Here is a 25878-nt window from a genome sequence, read left to right as displayed (position 1 = left end):
ACCATAATGTTGCTTTGCATGATGCTGACGCTTCAGAGCATTTGTCCCTGTTCTCTGTGACACAAAATGTCCACAACATGAGAAAAGAGACAGAAATGTACAAAGGGAAAAGCAATACCTACTTTGCTCTTGATGAAACCAGGGAGTGAAGTATCTACACAGTAGGTCTTTCTAATGAAGTGAACCGCGAGTGTCCACACACATGCATACACACCCACATACTGCTAATCATGCATCCCTTATTTCACCCGCGATGTTTGCATCTCTCTAATAAAGACACATACACAGACCAGTAGAAAATTCAGCCTGTCAACAAACAAAGCCCCAATCACATTTCTATTCAGATCTCACAGCATTAAAGTACTGGAGAGAACACTACACACAATCGCCACTACAAGCAATTTCTTTTAAGGCACCGAAATACAAATGTTAAAGCCTGTTCGTGGCTAGGAGGCTGACTTACTGCTTAGCATTTCCCTGTGAATGAACCTGAATATCTAATCACAGAATTAGTGCGTCTGTCCTGCCAGAGACCATGTAAATAATCCATCTCACTTTGCCCAGGCGGTGTGCTCTGGTGTGAGGGGTGCTGGGGATAGGAGCTTGGCACGCATGGCCCATCTGCTGTTTACTCCTGGGCTTCGGTTGGACGGCAGTGGCCACAGAATCAACCATGCTTTCACAATGAAGGAATGAATGAATGAGCATCTGACTGTGATTGTAGGGATGTTTCTGGGGGTTGTATTGACAGATTCCAGCCCAATGCCAAGACAAGGTGATCTTAAACATCCAGCATCTCTTCAGGATACTAAGGTATTTTTAGCAGAAATGTCCTGATGTTTTAGAATAGGCTCATTGTCCTCTACCTTTGCCTCAAAGTCAGGATAAACAAAATGTTCTTGACTTTTTTTTCTGTATAAGCTACATTTGTCTAACTGAAAAAGGAACGCAGTTTAGTTTTAATTACTGCGTTTAAAGCCCCAGGGATCCAATATCCATATTTTCTTTCTAATTAGGTTCTCTCATAAACACACTATGTACATATCGTCACACTCATGCAAGAAAAAAAAGAAAAGAAAAGAAAAAGAATCTCCAATATAGCAACTTTACAGAAGAGGAAAACTTAAGTTTCAGTCAGAGTCATAAAAGAATCATAAAAGTAAAATAAACAAATAAATAAAAAAGTCATTTTGGAGCATTTTTCTTGGTCTATTCATTGGTCATTGGTCTATTGATCTATTAAGTCTGACACAATGTTAAGAACAACAGCCAAGTTCAGATTATGACAAAAGGTTAAAACCAGCAATATGGAGATACAAGGTTTTTTGCATGACAGCGATTAAATAAAAACTATGACTGTGACCGAAATAGATTCCTACCCCTCATTATTTTTGTGCTATATAAGGAGGGACTAAATCATTTACTAGAAACACAAGTGAATACAGAAAGTATGTTTAAAGCCCTGTACACACACAAACTGGATTCTGAATCAAATACAGTAAAGCACTGAGCTGTTCAGACTTCAGCTTATTCACAACGTTCAGTGACTCATAACTGTCACAGCAAACGTTATCAGCTCAATTTCATTCCACTGTCTGTTGCATAGTAATGACACCCAACATTAATTTAGGTCATGCTTTTTTGTCATCAGCAGCCGGAGACTGAGAAAGCACAATTGGCCATGCTGTCTCTGGGTTGGTAGAATGGGTTGGTAGAATGAAGAACATCACCACATAAAAGCTGGATACTGTTTTTAGAAAGTGAAGACACCAGATCTATAGCACCACCACTGGCCGTTGTTGCGTTGTGAATGGCACCAAAAAAAGGAAATTTGATTTAAGCGGCCAGAGCATCCAGACTGAGACGCATCTGTACAAATCCGATTGTAATCGCATTTTAAACCACCTCTAATGTGTAGAATTGCAAAAATATATTTTTTTGGCTGCCCAGACTATCGAAAATCAATCTGGATACAATCTAGAATATATGCCGAAAATCAGATTTGGGCTAGCAGTCTGAACATAGCCAAAGAGTGTTAGTGAGGTCATGTCAATGTTTGATGATCACCAGTTTACCTTATCCCCAACTCCCCAACTCATCCCAAAAGTATTAGACCATCACAGGTCCACTGCTCCACAGCTCAATGCTAATTTATACCCCTTGTGATGGATGGAGCCACCATGTATTACCATCACCTAGTACTGGAAACGCTCTCACCTGGTCACAGTCAGGTGCAATGGATTAGGGAGGAGCTCCCATCCCCCATGCCCCAGCTCACACATACAAGGGACAAGAAGGACAGACAGGATGAGAGCAGGAGTAAAGAGAGGGACTCATCAGAGAGTGTGTGAGCAGAGACTGAGCGGGCTTGAGAGATTCTGTAGGTTTTTTTTACGGTTGGGGTTTTGTTTGCCTGCACAACATGTATAAAATATATTTGGTTGCTCACGTCATGGTCTGTGTGTGTGCTTGAGGTTTTCCAGTTGTGAGACTCAGCTGATTCCTGGGCTGAGGTCACACCCTCTAGCCCACACGTGGCATAAGGCTCATTGTTATCTGCTCCAGAGAGTTTATTCTATTGGAAAAACGTTTCTACAGGGCCTAGACAAGCTGTGTGTGTGTTTGCACAACTGTATCAGCAATGGGCAACTAGAGGTTGCTTAATACATTCATTAGAAAGAGTGTCCACAAACATTTGGACATATAATGTATATGTAATACATATAGGACATATTATTGTTCAATATATACTTAATAAAATAAAAAATTGGTTCTTTACCAATATACTCACATCATTCCTTATATCTCTTACAAACATGGTTCTTTTTGGAACAAAAAGTGGTCATTTGAAGCATCTTTAAAAGTGTTTAAAAGGCAGTTGTGCTGGGAAATCTTTGATATCACATTACTGTTGGTTGACCAGAATGACCAGAAGCAGCTGACCTGTGTCTGTATGATTGTATGCATTATACTGCTGCACCACGACTGTCTTAGATAATTGCATCAATGAGTAGGTGTACAGTAGGTCTTTCTCCAATAAATTGCTTGGTGAGTGAATATGGGATAAACACGTGGTCAAATAAAATGGTGTTGTGCTGTTTATTATGCAAAGTTATTGTAATAGGACAAACAGGAAACAAACACTCTGTATGTGGGTATTGAAAGCAGGCATGTTTCTGTATGGTTTGCAAACAGAGCGTGGGGGGAGGAGGGGTGTTAGCCGCAGCAGAACATGTTTATAAGGCCTAGCTTTTTTCATTTCAATTAAAATGAAGCGGCAGGAGCTCAGCATTTGTTTTGTCCTGTGTATTTTCACCGTTTGAAGTGGGCCCAGACATGCCTGAGCCAGGGAAGCCTTAAGTAAATATCAGATATTTGTGTGTATGTGTGTGTGTAAGCCATGGTGTGGAATAAAGAGAATCTGGAGAAAGGTGACGGTTTCAATCCCAACATCCCCGGAAACTCTCTGTCCAGATAAAGGAGGTATTTGTGGGAGCTACAATGCAGCCAGTTATCTGCTGACGACAGGGCTCACTATCATAAGAAAATGTGAATTAATGGAATGATATCTCCTGTGAGGGAAGAAAAGGAACTCAGTAGAAGATGGTGGTATCAAACTGGTTTTATCAAAATGCAGATATAAGAAAGAATGCATGGTTCATTGTATTTTTTCTTGTTCCTGGGGTTAATCTATGCCTCTGCGTGTACAGCACTGTGCTTATATTGAGACATTTAGTTGCTGTTTTTGCTCAAAATTATCTTTCACTGACTAACTGCAGGGACACCACCCTCCGGCAACTGCTTAAGAATCATTCACAAGGGAAGTGAAGACTGAACCCTGACCTAATTTATAGCAGACTTCCGTAACCACGAGGCCATTGCCATTCCACCCCAGCTATTCATTATTTAGGCATACTTATTTAAACATACATACAGTACACACAAGTCCCTATTCCACTCGCAGATAAAAAGAAAGCTCCATGACTGAAGAACCTCTGTTCTACTGAAAGCGAACCAGTGCTCCAGTGCTACAGTGGGCCAGTAATCTATGCTCTGCAGTACCGGCACGTCTACATTTTACTCTTGGCCGTACCGGGACTTTTTCCTCCATACAAACATTTCTCACAAGCTGCCCATACTGTTCCTATCCGTTCCGATACCTTCCTATATCGATTCATAAGGAGCTTATATATTGTTGTAAACTTGTGTTCTTGGAGAAAGTAGTGAGCAGATATGAAGACCTTTATTCTTCTATGCAGGAGCTTCTAGTTCACAGTCATTTCAGGCAGCCTCCCCCCAAGTCCCAAACATTGTGTCTCAGCAGACAGCTTTATAGGTGGTTAACAGCTTTAGGGGGCATGTGTGTATTTATTAAACAGATGCTTCACCTTCTGACATTTACGATCTGGACAGTTGTGACAGTGGCTATATGTATACATAAGAAATGCGTCAAATGTTTAGGAAGTTGCAGTCTGCTTGTTCATTCTGTGTGCGTATTTTACACGTCTGCGCATGTCTGTTGAAGTCCCGCCCTCTTGTCATCACTGTTGGCCTACATGTACTTGCATCTACATCAACCACTGGTGAAACCACTTCCCAGAAAGAGGGAGAGACAGAGAGTAAGACAGAGAGAGCTTTCCATCCATCCTTTGCATCTCCACCAGCTTTTTTACCCCCACCTTTGGTATCTCTACTGCCTCTTCCACCTCGTCCTGTTTTTATATCCTGTTCCTGTTTTTAAACTTGCTTTACTTCCACCTGCTTCACCTCTGTTGCTCCCCAATTTACGTCCCCTGCTCAGTTTTTTATATACAGTGTATGTACACTAAATTATATTTTGCTGCACTGCCCGATCTGGATCACCCGCACCTGTCTTTATACAACATAGCAATATATTAGCTTGGAGACACTCATTTAGTCACATTTTTGTCTCGTATTTTGTGTCATATGTATCACACACTGGATAACCACACTACCACACTGGAATATTATTTAGCTCTGAATTTTATTTCGGTCTGTAAATGAAATAGGATCAGCCTTTTCTCACACAGCGGCACCAACGTAGGAGTGTACCGTTTGTAGGTGAATTGGGTTTGATATATCCAGTGCTTCTCTTTCACATATATCACACCAATATAGAGGTGGTGCCAGACCTCAGAACTAACAACTAGGTGATAAATTATAAATTATTTAATAATAATACATTACTCAAATAATAAAGATCTCAGTCTTGTTTGTATATTCAATGACAAATATCCCTCCATCCACCTTTTTATCTGTGGTGGGTCTGAAGCATAAGGGCACAAGGCAGGAATAACCAATGTAGGCTACCTCTCATACCCATTTACCTGGTGTGTTTTCACTCCTCATAGTGATCAGAGCAATGATTGAACTCACAACAACAACCTCTAGCCACAACCCCAGTGCTACCTGCTGCACCAACGTCATATCATAAATACCACAATCTCAAACTCTGAAAGGTCATTTGATGAGTTCTGAAGAGTCTGAAGTGTAAATTCTCTGAACAAATCAAATTGGGGCTGATTTTAAAAGCTGAAACAATAGTGGTTTCCACTGCTTGTTGGTCTGCAACCCTTCCTTCCAGAGAGCCACCTGCAGGTTTCAACTGCAACCCAATTCTAACACACCCTTCATCTAACATCTAAAGGCAGCAATAAGTTTAATAAGGTGGAGGCATTAGGTTTGTCCAGGCCTGTTTCATGAGTTTACTTTTTAAAATAATTCTATTAAAGCATGGTTCAAAATCAATGTCTGATTTTCATTGGTTCATTTTCATAGAATTTTTATTTATTATTACTTTTGTCAGATTCAAGTTATTTCTGTAACCATTGTGGGTGTTTCTTTCATTAACCAAGGGGTACCAACAATTTCATATGTGTGTGTGTGTGTGTGGGGGGGGGGGTTAAAGTTCAGTCTTGTATGATTGATACTTTCCTCAAATATCCAATATCCATCACCCTAAACTGAACGAGCATTGAACATTTATTTAGGAATAAAAGTTCCTAACATGCCATTCCAGCTTTTCTCTGGAAATGTGCATCCTTTCCTTGGCTTTGGTACAGTAAAATAGTTTACAGTAAATATGTGGAACATTAATCAGATGTTTGGCTGAAATTCCTCCATATCTTAGATGAGTTAAAAGTAGTTAGATCAATGAAGACTCCACTTTTCTCACCTGTCCAAAGTGGAGCTTGGTGAGGTGATTCTGGCCAATTCTCAATCTCCGTCTGTACTTGTGGTTTTGCTGACTTGTGAAACATCATCAGTGGCAGCCCAAGCACTGTTACATTCAAACTCCCAAATCTAGCCAAGTAAAGTCCAAATGCCCGGATGTGTTCTTGCTCAAGAGGTGACTTGTGTGGACTTGGGACAGCCAGGTATCCCAGAATGCCTTTTGCACCACACTGCTGTTCTAATTGAGGAATTACTGTACTCGCGACTCAAACTTGCCAAGCTTTTATTACCAAGGACAATAGCCCAAACTTGGCATACTTTGTATTGAGAATTCATCTTTGTTATGTTGTTGACCACACCCCCTTTTCTCCTTCACTGCTGAGCTTTCATTTTGTGTGTTTGGCTGGCTTGGCACAGTGAGACGTGCACCACTCTTACGAATAAAGGCCATAAAGAACCAGGTTTGTACGGACATGTATGAGCATAAGAAACGTTTTTAAAGGTCTGAAGAACTTTCAACTTAATGTAAAGGTTCTTTACTGATTCAAAGGTTCTTCAAACATTTTCTCTATCATTCGAAGAACCATTTGAAGCTCCTTTATATTTAAGAGTGTGAGCAAGCCAAGTGACTATTAGTGTAATGCCCACACAGGCACATGCCCAAAGGCACAAAGCAGAACTGCTCAGGTAGATGAGCAAGCTTTAAAGTCCTGTGCTTAAACAGGTAAATAATGTACATAGTAGTAAAAGTTCTGAATACACTAGTCTGCGCAATATTAAGTGCCACAACATGCATGCCAATGTGGGACTGCATGATGCAGATCTGGCAGTGCAGTAAAATGTAGTGTAGTATATGCATGTGTGACAATGATGTGCATGCATGGTGGGAAAGGCTTTACCTTAACCTTCCAAATCTCTGCCTGATTTACCTCCACCTGCTTTACCCTCATATGGCCTAATTCCATCTGCTGTACCTACACCTATTTTACCTGTACCTGGTTTACTTCTATCGCTTGATCTCTTCTGTGTTACTTGCTTTGCCCCTGCCTGATTCACCTCCACCTGCTTAATCTCCACCTGTTCTATTAACACCTGCTGTATTTCCACCTGCCTTACCTCTACCTGCTTTATCTCCACCTTCTTTACGTCTGTCTGCTTCCTGCAGGTTTCTGCTCTTCTTTATCTCTGCTGTTCAGCATCTTCACCTTCCGCATCACTGAGCCAAACGCATCTCCGTACGAGCCTGCCGTTTACTCCCAGCAGCCAGTAAACAGCACACAGAGCGGCTGCATGCAGGGAGGACTACGCACACTCAGCACGCAGCAAAAACAAGGCAATCTGCTTTGGAAAGCATTCATTAGAATTCTGTTCAGAGCCTGGCACATAGTGAGATGCCTTCACGATGCAAACAGACTTCTGATAGTGGTTCTGGTGAGGGGTACAGAGCTTGCACCTTGGGCTAATATATGTCGGTGTGTGAATAAATGGTGTATGTTCAGCCTTGGTATTAATGTCAAATGTCTAGATGGTTCTGTAGAGCCAGCAAGAGAGGAGGAGACAGACATGCACTGAGGGGAGCTTTGTTTTTCTGCATGTTCTGCGATCTTGCATGTTATCACTGCCATATCAGCAGCTCATAACTCTATTATTTTGTTATATAAACTTTGTGTGATCAAGATGTGGTCAAGAGACCAATCAAAATGGATAAAAATCTCATTATATAGACATATTAATAATGAACAGTTTATAAAGATACCATTTCAAAATTTAGTACTCTATTCTAGAGTAATCTCAGATGTCTGGCATTTCTTTATTTAGCTTGGACTGTTCTGTTTTCTTCTCCTAAAACTACATTAAAGGAACCTTACACTGTAATTGACACAGCAGATGAACATGAACCTAATTTCAGGCGTGAGTTAGAGAAGTATAAAGGCCCCCAGCATTGAGCAGTGGAACTGTGTTCTGGAATGTGGTGCTTTATCCAATACTTTTGGGATGAGTTGGGGATCAGGTGGGGTGGTGATAATCCAACATCCTGAGCTCACTAACTTTTCTCGTTGCTAAATGCAATCAAATCCTCACAGCAATGTTCCTCCTAAATCTAGTAAAAAGCCCTCCCAGGACAGTAGAGACAGTTACTCCAACAAAAGCAGGACAACGTTTTTTTGATATTTCGTTATCTTGATATTGAAAGAAACTATATATGAGCAGGTGACCCAATACTTTTGTCCATATAGTGTATTTTATACTGTTCTTTTATCTGTATAGTACATCTATTGCTGTTTATTGCAGTTCATTTGTACTGCAATAAACAGCAATAGATGTACTATACAGATAAAAGAACAGTATAAAATACACTATATGGACAAAAGTATTGGGTCACCTGCTCATATATAAATTATACAAATACAGTATAATACCACTATTGACTAAGGTAGCACCCACAGATATCCAGGTATAAATAATTCCTGGTTTTGGCTTTGCATGTACATAAACACAGCATTTTATCACTGAAATTTTTAAATTGAGACTTTTGAAAACGTTCTCCATGGTGGAGATTTTAGGACCGCTGTTGTCAGTGTTTTCATGCAGATGGACTTTTTGAAAATACTGACATCATGATATTAACCTATGCATGTTTGTTGCTGAGTAATGACTGTGTTTACTGTTTTACTACACTGTAACAGAACGCACACTTTTTAAAAAGCAAAGGATCTGCAAAGGGTTCTTTGAGTGATGCCATTTGAGCATTCATATTTTTTTTTTGTTCATTGAACAAACCAGGCTTTGACTCTGTGTGTGAAATGGGTTAGAAAATGTGCTTCAGCTTTGTGCTGCATTTAGGTCTGTTTTGGCTGTTACTCTTTACTTGCTACTCATGCCTCTTGAAGAATATAACATCAGCCTTTGTGAGGTGTCAGTGCCCCCTACTGGGGCTTAGAGTGATTTTCAGAAACACTGCTGGAGAGAAAAACCTACATCTTCAAAAATATCTGTGTGTATTAGAGAAGGAATATTCCAGAAATACTCCTCTGGTTTAGCATTAGCAGTAGGAGGTCAAGGTGCTGGGCTAGTTTGTCTGTGACTACTATGTGGGTGTGTTTATGCTGAGGTTTAATGGAGCAGTCATAGAGCCAATGAGTGAGGACAGCAGCACCTATAAAAGCTGCACGAAAGAACCCTGCATGACCTTTTTGCAAGACATGCTATTTATGGCCTAAATTGCACACACAGGCACACACAAGTGCATCTACAAACACACACACACACACACACTGCACACAAGTTTATGGAGTTGATGCTGCCCTCCTACATGGAAAACCTGACCTTTAGCTCTGCTGCAGAATTGATCGACTTACCTTCTTATTCATGCCTTAATCATCGGCCGGTCGTGCCCTGCTGCCTGTTGAACTCTCCGCTGCGAGACTGAAACACTATGCAGCGCTACATGACTGGACATGATTTGAATCAACGTCGCAGCTATAATTACTCTGACCCGCGGAGGTCTCGGGATGCCATTCTGATTTTCAGCGCGGTGGAGAAAAACTCGGCGGCTCAGCTGCATCCCACACGCTCCTCCCACTACAGGCTTTTAATTAGGGCCAAGGATGCCTCTCTCACAAATTAGAAACCTGTGAAAAGGATATTCTCTGGAAAAAACAGCACCCTAGGGAACACTTGACACATAAACATGCACACAGTGAGTCAAGCAGGCCATTAACAGCCATAACCATGAATGCTCCAAACACTTCAGCAACTCTGAGGTCATAACATGGTGAACTCATTAACTCAGTCTAAAGTTTCTTGTTTATTTTTCTTATGCTTTTTGTTTTTAATTTCTGTTGTGTTTTTACTTATTGTTTATACAGTTCAAACGGAATAGCTTACAATTCAAACATCTCTGATCACGTAGTTTACCTTCATGTGTACGTTACATTAAATACATGTGATTTTGTAATCATATGGACTAAAGTTAGCTGCAAAACCCTGCTTTTTGACCCAGTCAAAAGTCAGTCCGTATCTTTAACAACTGATTTTGTGAAATGTCCCTTGTTTGTTCATGCTGTTTTTATTAGCCTTGGTGCAAATTTTTAAAGCTTTGGCCTGGACATTGGGAGGAGAAGGTTTGCTTAATAATGCCACAGCCATCAATGGCTAGATGTTCTAGAGAGCATAATCAGCCAGGATTTCTATGTGTAGGCAGGCCAATGTTAAATATATTTTACTGGCTATATTAAATTTCTGGCTAAATGAGAAATCCAGTATTATTAAATGTCCCCTTTTTGTGTGTTACTGCTGATCTCATCTGCTGATCTTGTGTTGTGTTTTTTGATGTTGTGTTTTTTGGTTTTATTTGAATTTTTTTGTTGTTGTTAGAATAGCAGGATATTCCATAAAGCATTATTCATAGCATCCCCCTGTAAGCTGCTTACAAATTAGAAAATCAGGAACTGTCTCATGGAAAGATTTCATAACCTATTTCCAATCTGTTTTTTTCATCTAAGGGGTGTTACTGTAAATAGTCTTTAAGGGCAGAAATTAGCCTGCTGAAATATCCCCTTAGCTTTTTGTCTGGTCCAACTTTGTCAGATGTTTTGGCATTACAGCTGTTGTTGATTTTTACATAATTTTTTAAAATATCATGATTATTGTTCTTGTTGTCTGAAGGCTTTTTACTTACCATGGCTTGCCAGTCGCAGTATGCCCTGATGGAGGCTTTAAGAGCTGAGATGTTTGTGTTTGTGTGTTCCCCCGGAGGCTCTTAGGCCCGTGAAAGGTCAGCCAGAGCAGATGAAAGGAGGCGCAGGGCATTAGCAGCTCATCTGGCCTTCTCTCTTCACAACTGCTCACTCACATGCCACTGACTGCATGGGGATTCTTCCTAAAGCTGGTACAACTGTGCTATCGACCTTTCTCACCTCCATCTGGTGCCAAGACTAAAATACTCTACCTATGCTTCTGAAAAAGGAGGAGCCAGCTGTAAGGAGGGGGACACTGGTAGAGTAAAAGTTTGCTCAGAAGCTTCCCTCATCCATGGGGACCTTCATAGCGAAGAGATGCATTTAGCTCTTGGTTGTGCTGTTGGTCAGGTGCCGGGTTGGCAAACAGTGTGTGTGTGTGTGTATGTGTGTGTATATTAGTGTGCAGAGACCAGGTCTTCATCAAAGCCTTTTCATTATCCCGATTCGAGGCTGAAAGGTGGTCGGGTGGGCAGACGTGAGTAAAAGCGGCGCAGGTCGGGTGTGTTATTACACACACAAAGCCTGTCTTTGCTTCGCCTTGTCTCACTGGCCACCTGGCTGACAGTGTTATTAATGGGCTCCTGCTGTATTTATGCACCTCATATCCCCCCAGAGAAAATGAGGCCGCTTGCATTCGGAGCAGTTTGAAAACCGCTGTCAACTGAAATTTGGGCTCCAAATAGGATGATGGGAGCTTGTTATACCCTAAGTGGCAACGTAATAAATATTAATTGCATTGTGAAATTGCAGTGTAGCCAGTGACATCTCGATTGCTGCCATCAGAAGTATGGACTTGAATGTGAGGATTGAGTAGTAGCCTAGTATTCTACAGTGGGCTTCGAGTGCCACCTAGTGGTCGATGCTGCTACAACAGATTGGGTCTAAACACATTTTCAAAGCTTTTGATTAGGGTCCTCTTTGTTGCATTGTACTGTAGTGTTGTCCTGAGCCAAATATGGTGAAGGTCATGTTACGACTATCAGTAGAAATATCACTTGATTATGGCTTACACAATCAGGCTTAGTTTAGATGTACCTGGAGCTAAAAGAAAAGTACTAAGAGTGCTTGCTACAATACTTAGTGTTGCAAAATGTAAACGTTGTTTGGATGCCATAGAACAAGGGTGCCCAGTCCTGGTCCTGATAATCCATCATCCTGCAGAGTTTAATTCCAACCCTGATCCAGGTAATTAAGGCCTACATGAGTATCTAAATATTAGGCCAAAAGTGTTGGGTTTAAAGACTTCACAGCAGGAGATGTAGGACCAGAACTGGGAACCCCTGACCTAGAAGAACCAGATTTGGTTCCATTAAGAACCTTTAAAGATCCATTTTTGGTGAAGAACTTATTTAAAGTTAATAGAACCTCTAAATACTGTATAGGTTTTGTACCAGTTGAATTTTTCAATAACCATTTGGGAACCTTAAATTTTTCAGACCGTAGGTGAACTAGACCCTCCACGCTATAGCCATACATTTTCTCCAGCATTAGCCCACAGCTTACAGTACATTCTCTAAAGCAAATCCTTTTCCACCTGACCCTCTTAGCTCCCAGCGGCACCTCTCCTCGTCTCGCTGGGGAGGCGTTCAGCCTGAGAGCGTCTGTGCCTGTATTTATGACGACTTTCTCGATTAGCCCACTCAGGCTGCGCTGACCTGGGGCAGCTCCGCAGAGGGCTAATCAAGCCGGCTCTCGGCTGGCGCTGCAGAAGCCCACCGTATTCTTTGAGCTGACCTCCGAGCAGCTCTCCATTAGCTCAGACAGGCAGGGTCTCAGCATGCCGATGACTCACGCAGGCCTGAAATGCATTAGGATTGGCCAAGGCCTTCCAAAGCTTACTGATCTGGAACAAGGTATATTGCATCTCTGTTCTGTGACTGTATCTCTGTCTGTATTTCATCTGCACCTCTCATTCTCTCTTTCCTTCTGTTTCTCTCCCTCCCGCCCTCTCTTACACCCCATCCCCCCCCCCCCATTTCCAATCTTTCTCAGTATCCCTTCATATATACAGTCAGATCCATAAATATTTGAATAATGACACAATTTTTGCAATATTTCCCCTGGTCGCCCCCTCAGTGGATTTCAAATGAAGCAATAAATCTGGGTTTAGCAACAATACCGCATTACTGTTTAGGAATTAAAGCCAATTTTTTTACATAGGTCCTCAATTTTCCAAAAGTAAGTGAACAATTAACTGATAAGCAGTCTCATGGCCAAGTGTAGCCTTTTTCTCATTATTTCATGACTAATTAAGGAGATAAAAGGTCTGGAGTTGATTCCAGGTGCTGAATTTGCATTTGCTAGCCATTTTTGTGAACTTTCAATAAGTAGTCCAAAGAGGTGTTGATGCAAGTGATGAAGAGGGGCATCATTAGGCTAAAAAGAAAACCCAACCTATCAGAGAGATACACTTTGTGTCTAAATGTTTGTCGACCCCTTCTAATAAATGCATTCAGCGGCTTTAAGTTGCACTCACTGCTGATACAGTTGTGCAAATGCACACTCACAGCTTGTCTAGTCCCTGTAGAGAAGTTTTGCCTATAGACTCTTTGGAGCAGATAAACATGAATTTGTTGGAGTTGGGGGTGAGGTGTTGATCGTCCAATATCCTGACCTCACTAATGCTCTTGTCGTTGAATACAATCAAATTCTCACAGCAAAGTTCCATAATTGCCTGTACAATAGAGACAGTTACTCCAACAAAAGCAGGATAACTCCCTTTTTTAATAGTCTTGATATCAGAAGAAACAATGAATGAGCAATTGTCCAAATACTTTCACCCATATAGTGTAGCTGAAACTTAGGAGTGGTCATATCAACAGTTTTGTACTTTTTTAATAAAAAAGAATTTATAGAATTCTTTCCATGGTATAAAAACACTCAAGTCAAGAAAACACTCTTGAGGAGGTAGGCATATCACTGTCAGAGGGATGTCTTCATGAAAGTAAATAGTAAATTGTCAAACCACTGGTAACCCTCAAGAAAATTCAGATCAGACTAATAGTAAACATCATCCAGTTCTGGAACAAGATGTTTTGGACAGATGAAACCAAGAATAACTTGTATATGTAGAAAGGACGTCATCTGTCAAATATGGTGGAGGCACTGTTGTGCCATGGACATGTAATACCACCAGTGGAATTGGGTCACTGGTGTTTATTAAGGATCTGACTGTTTATAGAAGGATAGCGGGATGAATTCGGAAGTATACAGAACTGTACTTTCTGCTCGGATTCAATCAAAATTTGCACAACTGACTGCATAGCTTTTCACCGTACTGAAAGAAGGTCCTTTTTTTAACAGATGGAAGCTTCACAGCACAGGAACAATTTCATGGCCAGGTGTGGCCTGTTCCTTTATCAGAAACTCTTACCATATTGGTGCAGTTTGTAGGTTTATTACTGAATTCATGCATTTATTAGAATTCATCAGCTGCCCTCTGTAAGGCCTTCATCAATATAACATACACATAAATACTCATTCACTCACAGAGATTGCAGAGTGTGTGCTTTTCTGTAGCATTTGATGAGGCTTCTATTTATTTCTATAGTTGATGCCGGTTTTCATACTGCTTTGATGTCTTTCATAATTAAGCATAATTCATCCACAGTAATAGTTGTGTGATTAGCACATTACGAGTCACAGTGTGTGCAGTCAGTTTATCATTATGACTAGATGTCAAGTCCAAATGACAACTCTGTAGCAGCCTATTACAAGCACAACCTGTGTGGGTGGTAAACCCACAGTAACCATAATCCTAATACAATTGTGAGAGGATTGTATTTGGAGGGGATTGGTACTTATCTGAGTATTTTCAGATGATAATATTTTTACCTCTACTCAAGTTTATTTATAAGGAAAAGAAATCTATTTTTTGCCTAAACAGACATGTTGGGCATTAACATTCAGGCTAGCTCCTGGACTGCTTTACAGTCACAAATGCTTTCTCATTTTCTTCATTTTTAATTTAGACCAAAAGTCTCTTATAAAGAGAAGAGTAGAGCTTAAAAAACAGCAGATACTGGATATACAAAGAAGTTCCCAGAGTTGATAAGAACACCCAGCGGCGTTGGTGGAATACTGAATACACTTTTAAATGTAGTCAGTAATGTGTTCTGATACAAACCATAAAGTTGTTGCATATTTTATTAAACATTTACTCATCACCCTCTTTCAAAGTGATCAACCTTTTTTTCATATTTGCTATCATCTCCCACTTGAGTCCACTGGTGCTCCCACAGTCCCCTCAACAGGACTGTGCATGTCTAATTACCTCAACAAATAGCAAGTGGGTACATTTTAATGCAGGGGACATGCAACTAAATACTGTATGTTAGGAGTGGATAAAAAAGTGTTTTGTTTTTTTTTTTGTTTGTTTGTTTGTTTGTTTTTTTGTAGTGTAATATTATAAAAATGTGGCCTGAATACATATACCAACACTGCAGTTACACTTACACCACAGTTTTTGGACCTGATACTTTTTTTTATTCCTAATCATTTTTATGACCTGTAACAAGTCTGTAACAGTAGCCTTAATCATAACAACAACAATAACAACACATTAGTAGAATATCCATTTCAATATTCTAATTCATTATGATTATGATGATGATTATTATTGCTGTTATTAATGTTGTTGTTGTTGTTCTTCTTCTTCTTCTTCTTCTTCTTATTATTATTATTATTATTATTATTATTATTATTACCATTATGATTAATTATATTATTATTATTATTGTTCCAATAATGTTTATTATTATACTGGATTTTAATTAAGTGTGTTTTTAATATTTGTTGTTTGTTTCTAACAAAGCTACATTGTTAGATTTTGACATATTTGCAATTGAACCAAATGATAATTTAAAAACTAGTTCTGATTTTTTTATTATTATTACTTTAAATGAACTAAAAATGTACTTTAATGAAAAATGTACAGTAATAAATTTACATTTAAGGCATTTAGCTGGAGCTCTTCTCCAAAACCACTTACAAGGTTACTCATATTACAGAAGTGGTCCAATGTAGTCTAGTCCTTGTCTTGGTGTAGAGATACATATAGGCTAATTTATTTACCAAAAAGGTGACACATGACGCAGATAGATAGATCACTGGCTGTTTTTAAAAGTGGGCTAAAATAAATATACTGCAAGTGAACTGCAGAGAAGCCTTTAAATCTTATACATTAAGATGCTGTAGCAGAGTCTGACAGTGAAAAAAATGAGCTGTTGAAAATGGCTTAATATACATTTAATGGCTTGTATACCATGTATATGTATATTGTTGCTTTCACTAAGGAACTGGGAACTGAGGGACTTAGGGCATGCTTGTACTTAAGTCATTAGACATTTGAATACTGCTCTACCCTCCTCTGGTGTTTCAAATCCACAGTATTATTTTTTGTCGTGTTCAGATGTTTTATTACAGAGATTCACAACTCTAAATCCAATCTGTGCCGTCTTTCTCTCTCTCCTCTCGAGCAGACAGGAAGCTGCCACTCTCAGTGCCACACTATGCCATCCATCAGGCATGCTGTATTGATCACAGTGCTGCTGCCAGCATGCCGGATATCATCACTCTAGAGCTGAGCTATGGGGGATAATAGTTTCTTCATTACCAGCCACATTACTTGATGAAAGCAAGCTTTAGTAGGGGTGGAGAAATAATAGTAGGGTGTTGTGAGAGGAGGACTGAAGACAATTTACTTCTCAACAGATGAATAGAGAAATAAAAATGCCTACGCCTCTCCAAATAGGATTCCATGGCTGACGCCTTTGCCATTTGAAGCTCCATTATTTTTTTGGAGTCATGCAGTGAGTGTGTGCGTGGAGGGGGGTAGGGGGGGGTCAGCTTTATTATTGCTGGCTGTGTGGGTGAGTGAGTGTGAGAGTGATAGAGCCCACGCTGAATTCGATTAGTCAGACTCTAATGACTGTTTGAATAGCATTCTGCAAAAATTGGAATATTTTTCTAATGTGCTTCTTTGCACTCTGCTGCCCTCGAGTGCAAATGCGTGTTGTGTATGTTTGTGTGTGTGTGTTTCTGTGTGTGTGAGACAAAGAGTGTGTGCATGCACTGAATGTAATCTGGTTGGTATTGTACATGTTTACCTTGTGATGTTTCCCATATGTCCCAATGTGCTATTCTGGATACTCCTTCTAATAAATGTATTCAGCTCCTGTAAGTTGTACCTATTTCTTACACACACAACTTGTCTAGTTCTTGTAGAGAAGTACTGCCAAAAGAATAGGACTAGAATAGGAGCAGATAAACATGATCCTATTAGCACAATGCCTAATACTAGGCGTGGGCTAGAGGGGTATTAAGCCCCCCAGCATTGAGCTGATGGACGGTGCCCTATTCAATACTTTTGGGATGAGTTGGGGAGTTGTGGATGAGGTGGGGTGGTAATCATCCTACATCCGGACCTCACTGACACTGTTGTCGCTGAATGCAATCAAATCCTTACAGCAATGCTCCAAAATCAAGTGGAAAGCCTTCCCTGGACAGTAGAGAGAGTTACTCCAGCAAAGGGAGGATAAACTTCTTTATTATTAATAACCTTGATTTGGAAGACACCAAATAATAAACAAGTGTCCCAAAACTTTGGTCCATATAGTGTATGAATGTATATCTATTTATAAGTGAATACATGTAATGAGTTATCAGTTTATTTGGTACACCTACCTTGTACTTATACTCAATGGCCATTTTATCACATGTTTAGCACTGGCTGTAGCTCACCTGTAGGATTTTTGATCCACCCTCCTTCTTGTTGTTTTGCTGGGGTTAAAAACACGTTAATCTCACAGCTGCTTTAAGAACAGTCTGCTAGGCAAAATGTATCCAGCCAACAGAGGCCCTGTGGTCCGATACTGACCACAGATGAAGGGCTAGAGAATTATTCCCAAAGTGTAAATGAAACAAGATGAACTACAGTGTACTAAGAAGTCAAGGGTGGCCATTAAATATGCAGTGTTTATGAACTGAGGATCCCTGAGGAATGGCTTAAGAGGCAATGCTATAATGAATCATATAAAATAGATTCCGTCATGAAGAAGAACCAATTAGCTATGTAAAGAACCAGTTAAACATTCAGATGAAGAGTTCTAATGGTTCTTAGTTTGTGTGGTCCACTTACCACCCATGAAGGCTAATATCTGATCTGCAGTGGTCTTACAATGGTCCTAAACAGATGGGCTACAGTCAATAACTGTAAACCTACAAAGAATCTCTGATAAACCAGCCAAGGAGGATAGGTACAAGTTCACCTAATAAACTGCCAGTTCAGTGTCTGCTAGGTACTGATTCATTATTCAGAAAATATCTGAAGAAAGTGTCTTGTAAAATGTGATTAGGCACTTAAACAGGTTCCTATGTGCATTTAGTCTTCTGTATATAAATCTGAGAGCAGAATCACGCCACAGTCAGTTTCCCTAGACCATTGATTGATTGAACCAGTGTTGATTGATGACCACGTAAAACAAAGTCCACAAAGATTAAGCCCCCAGCATGTTCACAACAAATCTAAATGATGTAACAGTATTAAAACACACTTCACCATCACACCTCTTGCTTTTAGGCAGCTTGAATCGAGCAGGCTTTGTACAGTTATCAGTTAGATATCACTTTGTCTTAAGTGGGACCTAATGCACTAAAGCTTGATCAAATATTTTATCTATTGTAGGTAGACTGCATGCTAAAAGTGGAACTCCACCTATTTTTTAAAATGCCTGCATAAATAGCCCCTTAAACCTTTTGAACTCTGTTGTCATGATTTACATAAGTCTCATAGGCCCTAAAATAGAACCCTGTGGGACTCTACAAACTCTGGTCAGCTAAAATGACTATACAGTAGTTTTCATTTTAGGATTTGTAACTAATTAATTAATGTAGCGTTTAGGAGGTTAAATCAATATGTGTAAAAAAAAAACATTTAGAGCAGTTTGGTGGAAATACTATACTACCTGGATAAAGAAGATATATAAAGAAGAATTGTTTACCTTTATGCTGATAGGAACCAGACATTCAAAGCAATTCATGCCTCTGAAAGCCACATCGCAAATATGTACTTTGCTTATTGTCTATTACACTGTTTTACAGTAGTTTTGAGATGGGTTTGGCCTATAATGTGTTTATTGTTAAATCTATGCAAACAAAAATTATATTTAATGCGGTAAAAGGCAAATAAGTACCAAAAGAAAATGTATTTTAATGATGAATTATTATTGTATTTTAATATAAATTTCTGTTTCAACTGTTGATAAGTCTCTCTATAATGAACTATAATTTCTATAATGAACTATAATTTTACACCAACCACTCTTAATGACTGCTTAAATTTCAATGGTTGAAATATACATTAACTTGGAAATTAAACTACTGAATTCTAAATAAAATATACAATAAAATATAGTGGAATTCTCCTTCAGCTAAATAACAGTCTCATCTGTATTATTCAGTTTAGTCCACCAGGGTGCACTCTTGCACACTGTGTTGTTTTCGGTGGGAAAATGACCCATGAAAGTAGAATTGCATCATTGCTCTTTTAGTTATGCAGCTTATGGAAAGTGACTCTTATAAAATCTTTATTTTCTCCAGAGTTTCCAGAAATATTCATCACTTTATAAATCAGGATGAACTCACAAAACAGACAACACAGGTGTTTGAGATCAGTACATAGTCAGTATTAGTAAAATACTACAAACACAGCAGCACATGCATCTTTGAGTCTACTAACAAAGGCCACAGTAAATCTGACTTTTGTGCATTTTATTTAATCCATATCACACACAGAACAAATGAATAGATGAGAGTTTGTCATTTTACCATCAGAGAAGATCACAACTAAAATATACAATGAATAAAACCACAGTCAGAGTAAGCTGACTAAAGTTCTGTACAACTTTAATTACCACTGAATTACATAATTCTGCATTGCATCATTATGAACAGAAATACAACAGAACACAAAAAGATAACACAACATTTAGCAAAGCATGTGCGAGATAACATAACAATAGAGTTGAGGAGTTGGGGATGAGATGGGGTGGTGATTATCTGACACCTGACCTCACTAAAGCTGTTGTTGCTAAATGCAATCAGATCCTTACAGCAATGCTCCAGAACCTAGTAGCAAGCCTTCCCTGAGACAGATACTCCAACAAAAGCAGGATAAAGTTATTTTAATACCCTTGATTTTGGAAGAAAAAATGAATGAGTATGTGTCCCAAAACTTTTGTCTATATAGTGTATTGTGTTGTGCCCACCATAACAAATTACGTTGTTGTTGTTTTTTTTTTAGAAACGACATGTAACTAAGCTAGAGCTGTGATTGAATTGTGCACTATTCTGTTCCATGACAATAACTAGTGGAGCTCATTATCAATTTGCAGCACTTAAAAAATGAACAGTAGATGTGCTTGTCCAGACAGCACACACTGTCCCCTGAATGCTGAGCAAAACACCATCTTAGCAGTGTATTAGTATTTCTCTAGGTCCAAATACTGCTCTAAATGCAGGCTTTAAAAGTGGTGGGAAATTATAGCAGAAGTGGAACTGCATTACTGAAAGAAATGAGCATTTCTATTGAATGTGGCATTGAGCCATAAAAGAAAAGATTGGGCTAGAGCAAGGAACCTCGTAATGCTTTCCACTGTAGGACCTACTGATGTAATCAAAGTAAGACATCATAATGATAAAGAGGACAGCATTTATGTGTCATTCATTAGATGAAGATTTCACCAATAGAATATACTCTGTATTTATGGTAAATTGTAATGCAGAAGACGCTTGAAGTTCATAACCTGATTAAACCTAAATTATGCATTTCAGCTTAGCAACCCTAGTGCCAGCAGATGGTGCAAGAGAGTTGTGAAAATGGCAAAATGGAGACGTGATGGCATTTAGTCGAATGCCATTCCTCCTCTGGTAACTCCCTAACTGTTCTCATAATTTAGTTTTAACCACAATAATTACTTTACATAGTAATACTATATATACTTGATACAAATCTTAGGTCCAGTGGTAACATCAGAAGTGTTTGACAGACGTGAGCTTCTGAGCCTAAACCCACACTGTATACTGAAGTATCGTTATTGCAGTGAATCAATGATTCAAGTCATGGAAAACAATCTTCCCAAAAACAACCAGAGTAAAAGAATAAAGGTACCAGGTGAGAAACCCCTTTAAGGACTGAGTTCCCTGTAGAACAACCACAGAATACCTGAGCACGTCCAGCACTATCAGCAGAGGATCTGAAAGCTGTTCTCTCTGTTCATTCTTAAATAAAATACATCTCAAAAGTCAGACGTGTGAATGATGCTGTTATCAACACAACTGAATGCTTTTAATGAACATTAAACAAAAAGAATCAGTAACTGAAGGTTGAAGATGTGTGTGCATGTATATTTCTGGTGTAAGTAGCCTAGTGTGAATTAGCTGCTGCCTTGCATCAGTCTCATTTAATTAGTTTTGCTTCCATATTGTTTTATAATGTTTGCTTCCCTGTTGGCCTAAAGGGACTTTTCCACATGGCTCTGAAATCTCTCGTCTGAATGTTTTCCCAGATCCACTGCTGGAGTAAATCTCCAACACAACTTGGGTGTCTCACAGGCCCCCTGTTCTCCATTGTCATTTGGATGTGTTTAACAGGCCTGCCACCAGAGTGAATCTCTTTCGTGGCTTGGATGTTTCAGAGGCCAAGTGCTGGAGTGACTCTTTACTGTGGCTTGGGTGTTTCAGAGGCCTACTGTTGTAGTGACTCTACATCATGGCTCAGATGTTTCATAGGCCTAATGCTGGACTGATTCTTCATCATGGCTGGGATCTTTACTGGGCTGATTCTCCTTAGCCCTCCCATGCTGGCCACTGGAGTAACTGTACTTCAGTTGTGTGGTTGGTGTATCACACACCATATGGGAGACTGGGGTTTGATTCCTGGTCTGGGTGACTATGCTGTGCTACACCAATAGGAGTCCTTGGGCAAGTCCTTGGACTCCTAACACTTGATCGGCCCAACTCTGTAATACCAGTAACCTTGTAAGTCGTTTTGGATAAGAGCGTCAGCTAAATGCCATAAATGTAAATGTAACTGTACTTTTTGGCTCTGAGGCCTCTTGGGCTAAGCATGACTCTATCTAAAGAGTAAATATGGAAAGGCCTGTTTCCTTGAGTTTGAGAAAGGCTCTAATTAAATTAAATGTATTAAATATTATTATTATTATTAAAATGTGACATATAGGTAATTTCTAAATGCATAAAATCCATCACATTTTATGCAAGCACTTGGTATTAAGTAAATGTAAGAAGTTACTGACCACCCAGTGACTGACAGTACTGTGTATGATTTACCCCAGATGTTGGTGGTGGAATGTGTGATAACAGTTTTAGTCCTTTTTCAGCACACTTGACCATATTAACTGAAAAGTTACACTAAAGTACATCATGTACTTTGTGCTGTTGCACACCAGTGATGTAAAATAAAGTTCTTATCAGGACCTTATGAAATTCCTCCAGTGTCACATGTGTCTTGCACAGCAGTAGGTCTTAACGTACTAAGAGAATGGTGTTGCTTCATTTAGTGGACATGGTCCTTAAGGGCTGTTGCAGCAGCTTTTGTTGTTTTGTGGAAGCCTCTGTGGTATCACTGAAAACTGGGTTGCCAGTTGCAAGATCATTTTTTATCCAGTAATGGACAAATGTCTCAATCAACACTTCTAATTCCATCCTCTCATCACTACTTACCTTACTTGTTAGGTATTAGATAATAATAATACCTATAATAAGTAATCACTAAACAATACTTCTTAGGAATAGTTGGATATCATGGAGATTCCAGTTCAGTGTCCATGATACGATGTGACCTCTATTTTACCTCTAGTTAGCTAGAAGTTTATTGAATGCTTTCAGTTGTGTAGAATCCCTGCTTGTCCTCAGGTGGAGCTTAAGTACAATATACAGTGGTGTAATTTTTAAGCTGAGCTTTGGAGAGGTGGTGCGATTTAGAGTGAATTAATTTGCTTATATCCCACACAGTGCCACTGGATATTACTCAGTTGCATTTCACTGTTATTACTGGTCAAAAGAAAGTCATCCAACCCCCACACAGATGCAAAAAGTGCAATAAATAGCTCAGTATATCCACAATTTACAGTCTCCTTCTCTTGTCTCCTTAGCAACGCAATCTCCCAGTGAAAGTAAGATGAGACGTTTGTCTTAGTCTGAGAAGCCATAGCTGCATCTGTGAGAAGAAGCATACAGGCTGTCACTGTCTGACCTCATTGCCCTTGGTGGACAAAAGATGGAAAACAAACCTTTTAAATTTTAACTCCTTCATGTGAAATTGCATGCGGTTTGTTTATTTCTGTGTAAATTCTCATTTAGAGGCTATCAGTTAGTATTATTGCACAGTGTGTTGTGTTAAAGTCCAGTTCTGACAGACTGACCTTACTTTAAGCATTCTAGAGAAGGCTTGACTCTGAAATTGGTCTCAAGCCAATGCTGCATTTGTCTTCTTGATGTTTCGTGCCCAGAGAATATATTAGGATCGGGAACACTGCCTCCAGCCTCAGCCTTATCCCAGCCCTTTAGACATTTAGAGATTGTACATGGTCAGTAGCTAAACTACAGGCAATGCAGAATTAGCCTGGGGCTACTGCTAAGACACTCTTTAGCAACACAAGATCATAAGATAAGATAGTCCTTTATTAGTCCCGCAGTGGGGAAATTCCCAGTGTAACAGCAGAAAGGGATAGCAAGACACTCAGTTACAAAAATTTGGATAAATAATTTACACTATATACACAATATAAATAAGAATTAAAAGAGCAATAACAATACTATTTACAGCAAAAGACTCTTAATTGCACATGGGGGGGGGGGTATTGCACATAGTATTCCCTATAGTGGTCACTGCTTAGGCTCTAACACAGTAGTGACCAACACTTCTCCTGGAGCTCTACCCTCCTATAGAGTTTCACCTCCAACCCCAAGTCCAGCACATCTTAACCATCTACTAAAGCACTGCTGCAGACAGTAATTAGCTGGACGAGAAGAGGTGAGTACTAGGGCTGTTCCTCCAACTGTTCCTTCAGTGAATACCAAAAGCTCACCTGTCAGGCTGGTGGGAACTCAGGTACAGTCAGTGCAAGTACAGTCAAGTGCACCAGGATATTCTCACAAGCTGCCGGTGTGTAAAACAATTAATTTTGGGGGAATATTTTATGTTAGCTTCTACTTATTATGTGTGGATTTTTGCAGCTTTACAGCTTCCGTTTAAGTCCGACCTTCTCACCATCACTATTGGTCTACATGTACCTGCATCTACATCAACCATTGGTAAAACTGTTTCACATAGAGGGAGAGACATGTAAATAAGGGGATCAGGAAACTGTGTCCAGTTCTCAGTTTCCCATCCCGGCCCTGGATTCACTCTTAAGACAATCTGTAAAGTTGCTGTCCTAGGTGATGTCACACTGTAGCTGAAGCTAAATTAGATATGTAGCTCACCTGCTATATGATCATGTATATATATGATGGATATGTATAAGAGGGTTCTTTGAGGGATGCCATAGAAGGCACATTTTTGGTTCTATAAAAAACATGCTTGTAATAGTGATGTTTAAGTGAATAACCTTTTAATCAAATGCAGGTTCTTTAAACCTTCAGAAGGTTCTTCACGCTGGCATCTCTGTAGCAAACATGGTTCTTAACCCATTAAACAGCCTATGTCATGCTAACGGGCTGAAAGTGTTATTACAAACTTCTATTACCAAAGAATAGCCCCACCAGTTTGTACAGAAGCCCCTCTAGTTACTTAATTACTTAGTGTGTAATGAGCCTTTCTGTATTAAGGGTTTAATGGAACCAAATGTGGTTCTAGATACTTTTAATAAAAATTGCTTAATTTTTATTCTGTTGCCAGTGGTTGTGAAATACTGATCAAAAACAGTGCACAGTGAAGCCTCCTATAAAAATGATCTATAATAACAATCTTTAAGCTTTTATTGGCTTCATATATTAATATTATAATAAACTGGGATAATTATAGTAATTAAACTTAGTATTGTAGATCACTATGAGCGGTACAGGATTATTAGAGTGGATTAGATTCAGGAGGTTCAGATGTGAAAGATCATTAAAGTAGTTATTATACAGCACTATATACATTGTATACACTGTAGGGACAAAAGTATTGGGACACCTGCTCATTTACTGTCTCTTCTGAAATCAAGGGTATTAAAAAAGAGTTACTACTGTCCAGGGAAGGCTTTCTAGTAGATTTTGGGACAAGAGCTTTTGCAAGGTCAGGATGTTGTCTTGATGACTAATCATCACCCCACCTCATCCCCAGCTCCCTAACACATTTTTGGTCCACGTCATGCCACGTCATATTCTATTCTATTGGCAAGATTTCTTTACAGGGACTAGACAAGCTATATGTGTGTGCATTTGCACAGCTGTGTCAGCAAAAGGTGCAACTTGGAGTAGCCTAATGCATTCATTAGAAGTGGTGTCCACAAACATTTGGACAGATAGAGTAGTTTCTTAGGTTGCTTTTTTATGAGGGGTGATTCTCCAAGATCAGGACTGGGAGCCACTATGCTATACTGAGTAACCCCACAACCCTCCCCCCTAACCGCGCGAGCGCAGTGGTACGGTCCACACCAACACGACCACGGCGGTTTGGCATCGCCTTACCTTTGGACCGGCGGATCTGTATCGGGGGGAGAAGCAGAGAGACCCTGTCCTGTTCACTTCGCGCGCCTACGGAAAGGAGTTGCAAGCCGTCAATCTGGAGCCGTTCAGAATGACCATGTACAAGGGCAAGCGCCGGAATCAGCGATGTGAGTCTCGTGAACTTCACACGAACGCGGCGCACGAGAGTTACAGAGTTGCAGGCGCGCGCTGTTAGGCTATTTATCGCGTCTGGTGTACCGCGGCG

At 39.7% G+C, this 25878-nt stretch overlaps 1 protein-coding gene across 5 annotated transcripts in view; it reads left to right on the top strand.

The window, feature by feature from the left end:
- LOC140555960 (RNA-binding Raly-like protein) overlaps positions 1 to 25878 on the top strand; it is a 189079-nt gene that overhangs the window by 119555 nt on the left and 43646 nt on the right. Inside the window, exon 1 of one of the 5 annotated variants that reach the window (XM_072679358.1) lies at positions 25608 to 25780. The exons of the other annotated variants lie outside the window; for them this stretch is intronic. Within the exon in view, the coding sequence (XP_072535459.1) occupies positions 25744 to 25780 (37 nt within the window). The 5' untranslated portion in view covers positions 25608 to 25743. Of the gene's footprint in view, positions 1 to 25607; positions 25781 to 25878 lie in introns of those variants that run through there. 5 annotated transcript variants of the gene reach the window in all.

Source organism: Salminus brasiliensis, chromosome 5 (genome assembly GCF_030463535.1).
Source record: "Salminus brasiliensis chromosome 5, fSalBra1.hap2, whole genome shotgun sequence".
Lineage (NCBI taxonomy): Eukaryota > Metazoa > Chordata > Actinopteri > Characiformes > Bryconidae > Salminus > Salminus brasiliensis.
The sequence above is the reverse complement of the archived record's forward strand: the minus strand, read 5'-3'. Positions and strand labels throughout refer to the sequence as shown.